This window comes from Ruditapes philippinarum, unplaced genomic scaffold, assembly GCF_026571515.1.
Source record: "Ruditapes philippinarum isolate M1 unplaced genomic scaffold, ASM2657151v2 ctg6359_1_1_1_1, whole genome shotgun sequence".
NCBI lineage: Eukaryota > Metazoa > Mollusca > Bivalvia > Venerida > Veneridae > Ruditapes > Ruditapes philippinarum.
This window is the reverse complement of record NW_026858642.1, coordinates 173,967-180,325: the sequence shown is the minus strand read 5'-3', so window position 1 is coordinate 180,325 and position 6,359 is coordinate 173,967. Positions and strand designations below refer to the sequence as shown.

At 32.4% G+C, this 6,359-nt stretch overlaps 1 protein-coding gene across 1 annotated transcript; it reads right to left on the bottom strand.

The window, feature by feature from the left end:
* Positions 1-330: 330 nt before the first annotated feature.
* Positions 331-3,864, bottom strand: LOC132753817 (uncharacterized). Its single transcript, XM_060744352.1, has 2 exons — positions 3,712-3,864; positions 331-2,168 (listed from the first exon to the last, which is right to left on the bottom strand). The coding sequence occupies exon 2, from the start codon at positions 2,147-2,149 to the stop codon at positions 863-865; it is 1,287 nt and encodes a 428-aa protein (XP_060600335.1). The 5' UTR covers positions 2,150-2,168; positions 3,712-3,864; the 3' UTR covers positions 331-862.
* Positions 3,865-6,359: the final 2,495 nt, after the last annotated feature.

The window sequence follows — 6,359 nt, the reverse complement described above, 5'->3', positions numbered from 1 at the left end:
AATATTAGATTTCCATTAACCTTTTCCATGTAAAATATTTTGTAAATCAATTATAAGGATTATGATAGAATGGTCAGATATAAGCTAACATCTATATCACAACCTCTAACATGTGGTAATAAATCTTCAGTTTTAAAGAAAAAATTCTAATTTGACATGATGAATTGGATTTGTGCGTCGCCTCAGTTAGCATTTAATTCCCGAAACAGCTCAATGTAGTTACATAATACAGACCTAGAGTTTTTGGTTCTTATATATAAAGATTCATAATTGTCATTTTCTAATTCTATATGTTGTACTAAATTAAAATCACCACACAAAATAAAAGTATTATTATTAATATCATCTATTAAAAGAGAATATTTTCATAAAACTTTGGATGATCTGTATTTGGACCACAAGCATTTATATATATGTAAATTGTTTTGAGTGATTCGGCTGATTGGACATACAGTAGTGTGATTTAATTTAGATGCTTGTGTACTTTCCTGGGTTATAGGCCTAGTAGCTTAACATTTATGGTATTCATAATAATATTTGTATTGATATTCAACTGACCAGATGACTGTATAAAAGCTCACAATGATTATCATTAGTTCCACTCAGTCATCATTACTTCCAAATTATCATCATTAATTCCAAAGACCATTAACAGTTCCACATGACCATCATTAGTTCCACATGATCATCATCAACTCCAAATGACCATCATTAGTTCCAAATGACCTTTTTATAAGTTTTATTAATTCCAAATGACCACTTTTCTTCCAACTTGCGAACTGAATCAATGGCTGACCATAATAACATCCCGATGATTGATTTCAGTTTTATATAATGGCACTTCTGTACTGAGACCTCTTATTTAAGAAGAAATATACTTTCTCGATGTTTGAGCTGAAAGATGAGCATGATAGTCTTCAATATTGTGCAGCTCGTTCGTATGGAAACAACCTCCGTCTCTTGCTATGTCTAGCGCTTCTTCAAGAAAGGCTTTAGCACTGTCCAGATCCCCTTCCATTTCATACACTACCCCGTAGCAAAGGCTCTTTATCATTTGGCGTCTCTTTTCAATACCTTGGCTGTTTTTATCTATTTCATGGAGTAATTCTTTAGCTTTTGTTACGTTTTCTTTTGTGATTTCATTTCTATGCACTTTGAAGTCCAATTTTATTTTCAGTAAAGACATTACCATGTATTGCAATATAATTCTTTTCCAAATAACCTGTACTTCTTTCTGTTCCTCAAACATACATAAAAGAGCACTCTCACTTCCTTTCAAGGCAGACTCCGATGTCTCGTCTGACTGTTCATTGGAAAAAAATAATGTTTGCAAGAATAAATCGTCATGATAAGCAGAGGTTAGAGCAAAGCATGGTGAAATGTTTTCACAAAGAGCTTTGGCTTGTGTAATATATGCTTGAGCAGCATCGTTGTTTTCTCTGAACGCTTCTGTACACGCCAATTTTGAATGACAAACTATTTGAAGGGACGTGTTGTCGCATCCATTTGTCTCTGTTTTTAGTGCTTGTGTAAGAATAATATCTCGTTCCTCTGGATTTTGATACTGTTGCATAAGTAAAACAAAATGTACAGCATTTTTCTCAAGTGCTAGCTGCCGATTGTTATCCGTGCTTTGACTGGATGCCACGGTGTCATCACATGTAGCAATAAAATCCCTTAGAATAATTCTGATACCCTGCTTACCCCCAATGATGCAGTTGTTATCTATTTGGCTTTTTAGATTTTTGTAATATTTATGAATGAATTTTGCAAAACGAAGCTCTCTCTTTTGAGGTTTTCTGTACAAACGTGTATATCTGGCCTCCTGCAGTTTTATAACAACAGTATTGAGTCCATGTCTGTCTAGAATAAAACACAGGTCTTCAAGTGGAATCATCATTAATAATCTTAAAATATACTCTGGTAATGACATGTCTCTATTACCACGATGCAACTCAATCAAAATCTCATAATTTTCCTCGCTTATTATACCCATATTTTTCAGTTCACACGTTATTTTCAGCAAATTTCCCTGAACACCAATACAGTCTTGTATAGCATTGATGACACAGCCTAAATCTTTTGTATCATGTCCAAATAAATATCGAAAACTACGCAAATCAATTTCAAGAGCCATTCTGTTCTCCATTCTATATTTCGTTGTAAGTCTGAAAGTCAAATTACATTCCAAAACCAAAAGTCCTCTGTTGAAAATATTATGTCTGAATCTATAACTGTGAAATATTGGATTGATTTTCAAATGTTCTTTAAATAGATTTAATCGACTAAGTATTTTTATTGTATTCAAATAACTAACTAGATACTTTTGATAAATAAACAGATATACAGCATATTATTTCCTGATATTACAAGTGTATGTAGTACATGCAATATGTAATGCACTTCACGCGTCGTTAGGTCATACAATAAAGAAGTGCTTATTTTTAAGTTACAGCAAACTGGTATCGAATTTCATGGCAAAATGTATCAACTGAGGAACCTAACTAAAGCGAAACATGTTTTGATATTTAAATTTGTGTTGTTGTTTTTTTTATCCAATTGTCCTATGGCAAAATAAATAAAATTTTCAGACCGAATGCTATTTTAAGAATTGTTTCTTTCGCAAGTTATTGAATCAAGTTATTAGATTAAGTTATTAAATTAAATCACATACATGTATCTCTGTATTGGTATAAAAAATATTTTCAGCTCCTCTAACTCTTTAATTCTAACTGAAGAAGTTAATGAAAGCGAAACTTTCTTCACATGTTGCAGCGGCTCATGTATCATATTTGTTTTGCAAAATTTTATTTATTTTCAAATCATTTCAATGTCTTTATTTAAGTGTCAATTATGTAATATGTCGTAGTCTGCTTTAAAAGTTTACTACTTAATCACCTCTTTACAGCCACCCTTGATTATTTGTTTTAGAAAATATGAGTTTAATGTAAATATGGAAACAATAATTTGATGTCAATCCTGTACGTATACCGAGCCCTTTGCATGTAATTATTAACTAAAGTGAAACCTGTATAATAGGCATTTTTTACATTTAAATAATTACCCACAGTCTACCGAAATAATTACTGGCCAGTTTATCATAAAATTACATTTTTTTCTGTTTGTTTTTGCAATACACGTAAATTTACAAAAAGATTTCAAAATATGCAAAAATAGCTCTTACTGTGTTAGTCACGCGGTAGAATGTGTTAATAGATACTACAAAATCAATCATTTATCGTACAAAACATTTAAATTATTACTTAAATCTTACTTAAATCTTAAATCTTTTTACTTTTGTTAAAATCTTACATTTTAAAACAGTACATTTTTCTCAAGTTTGATTTTCTTGAAATATTTTGGCTCATCTGGAGAGAAAGCATCTTGCAACTACATGTACTATAAAACTTATATGTTACAGATTTCCTTTGCATTTAATGAAACAATGGACATGCCATTCCTCTGATAAATTTTAGTCTTTCATTTTTGCTACTAATTATTACTTGTTTAAGACAAAGAAGTAAAAAAAACAACAACATTTTCTTGACATCTAGCACATGCCTAACCTGTATTAATATTTACGCTAATAAGAATCAGTGGCATGAAAATAGAAATGCCAGTGCTCGCAAAGGAATAAATGTATATCAAGAATATCAATAATCTGGTCAAATTCAAAACATTAAAAGTAATTCAGTATTTTTATTTACATACCCATTTTACTCCTATGGTTGTAAACTTCTTGATGTGCTTGCAGTGAATGAGATTAATAATATTTAGAATGGTAGTAAGTTTGAAAATTTGATCAAATCACTTAGAAATGCATCGAATTTCGAAGAAACTTTTTCAATTCGTTAACGTTGGTTTCATTTTCGTAAAAGTCCATTTGGTTTCATTTTCGAAAAAGACCATTTTAAAAGAAGTTATTCACTTCAAACTTGGTATACATGTACATGTTCACAACTATCAAATTATGTTGTCATTTCAAAAAGGCAGGTAATGTCAAAATTAATTGTGCTAAATAATGTCCCATTTTCGACTTTAATTATAATACCCTGCACTGTGAAATTTGAGCATTGTGCTGTCTGCGGAGAGGTCTTGTTATAAAATGATTTTTCATTTCATTTTGAATGGATGAGCTTGTTCCCATACAAACAGTAGTTCTAGAAATCTTACAAATCCTGTTGTTTTATACAAGTTCTATTTGATGAGACTTTTCCGACTTATATTGAGGAGCTTTACCGCCCACTGTACGGCGTAGCTGACGATCTGACAATGGCCGCCATACCAGATCGATCCGACCACCTGAGTATTGGCTCCTTCGAGACGTCAAAGAACCACTGGTGAATGGTCCTCCGTCTGACTCCAAAGATTACACCCATGAACTTAGCAACGCCCTTTCGTCTGCGACGATGATGGAGACAAAGATTGACTGAATGTTTGTCTCGGTCCCCTGCAGGCTCACTTCGAGGAAATGAACAAGAGTGCCGTCGACTTAAATGACGTTTTGTAAAAATCTTGCAACATCTGTCTTTGGCACACAAATTAGCATCGTCGGATACCCACGATTAATAAACATGTCACATAACATGCAATCCATGTTAATGGTTCGGCCGTGGGTATCCGACGATGACAAATTAGTTGTTTCTTTTCATAATGATTTTAAGTAATCTTTATCCATATGATAGAAGATATAATGTAAAATACGATATCGTAAGAAAGGCCTTATACAATTGTGAATCTTTATTTGGTACGGTCTCAAATGCTGATTTCATATATCAGAAACCTAAAACTCAAAAGAATCAAAAGGTTAAAACTAAGAAATAATGTTTTGGAATATTTTGAAAATTCGTCTATGACGACCTACGTTTAAAAATGTTTCCATGGAGCACGTTCCATTCCCCCTTTACATAGTTAAATCTTTGGTTGCATGGCATGTGTGAGAATATTTTTCTGATTTGATTTTATTGTGCAAATTTCATCACGTTTTAGTTTATAAATGTAATTCAAGACATTGTTTTCCGACTTAAGCGGATGGCTAAACTACTTAGTACTATAATTATTGTCACAGTATGATGAAGAAAGCTATTGTGTTTCCAATTGAAGTGGATCTGTCACCCTGCACGTTCACGTACTACACATCAAATCAATTCAATGATGGGATTGAAGATAAAGAAGAAGTTAAGGAAGAGCATGTGATAGAAATTTCCGATGATCTTATCTCGACTGACTAATACATGTACTTGTTCACTGGCTGTTACTTAAGTAAACTTGCTGTAGAAATTTATAAAAAGGTTCCTGACTGCCTGATTATTGTTTTTTTTTTAAATGTTTTTGTTGGGTTTTTTTCTGGGATGGTTCTTTATTTTTTAGTCAGAGGTTGACTAATTTCAGGTTGACTGCTTGTGAAATACACAGGAATGAACTGAATAAAAGTAGAATTTCATATTCAAGTCCTTCTGCGCGCGCGAACACACACACACGCACGCGCGCACACCAACACGCACACACACACATGCGCAGACGCCTTCAACTATTATAACCGCGTGCGATCGTTTTAGATTACGCAGTCAAGATCTGACATAAATGGAAAAATATATGTTTAGAGTGCGTTACCGGTGAAATATTCAAATGACCTTTGACGCAATTTAAGTAACGAGCCAAAATTAGAGTTACATAGGTCCTAATTTTGGTATTTATTAAAGTGGCGTCGCTCTCCGAAACTTTTCTCCTTGTGATTTGATTCAATACAAATATGAGTAAGGTCATTCGGAAACATAGAATCGCCTGTCACCAGCGACATGTCGAAAATGATAATTTTTCTACAACTCTATAAGTTTTTTTTATAGCAAATAGAACATAAAACATATCATTGAAAAGTTAAAAAAATATATGACCACGCGAACAATATCTATCAAAAAAATGATAATGTACTTACATTGTAAACTAAAATAGATAAAACGTTCAGTCATAGATTCAGGGTCAAAATCTGAACTAACTTCGCAAATAATGTAAGTAATTTTTTATCTTAAAATGCTAATTTCTTATTGAATAATAATCTATTTTGACTAAGAACTACAACTGTAACGCAAAACTGACTTAGAAATGGCTGAGTATCTTTTTTTAATTAACTTCTTGTTTAAAATGTCCGGGGAGTAATGTAATGGATATTGTTCACGGAAATAAAATTTCTTCAGGAAGTAAACACTTTGTGTGAGGATTTTGTTGCAAATTATTTCATAAATTATACCATATAGACATGCATCTACATGTACTTTATATACCTAAACGCCGGCAAGGAAGATAACTTCAAAAAGATTACAATAACATGCATATATACTACACTTGAAAGAAGGATGTTT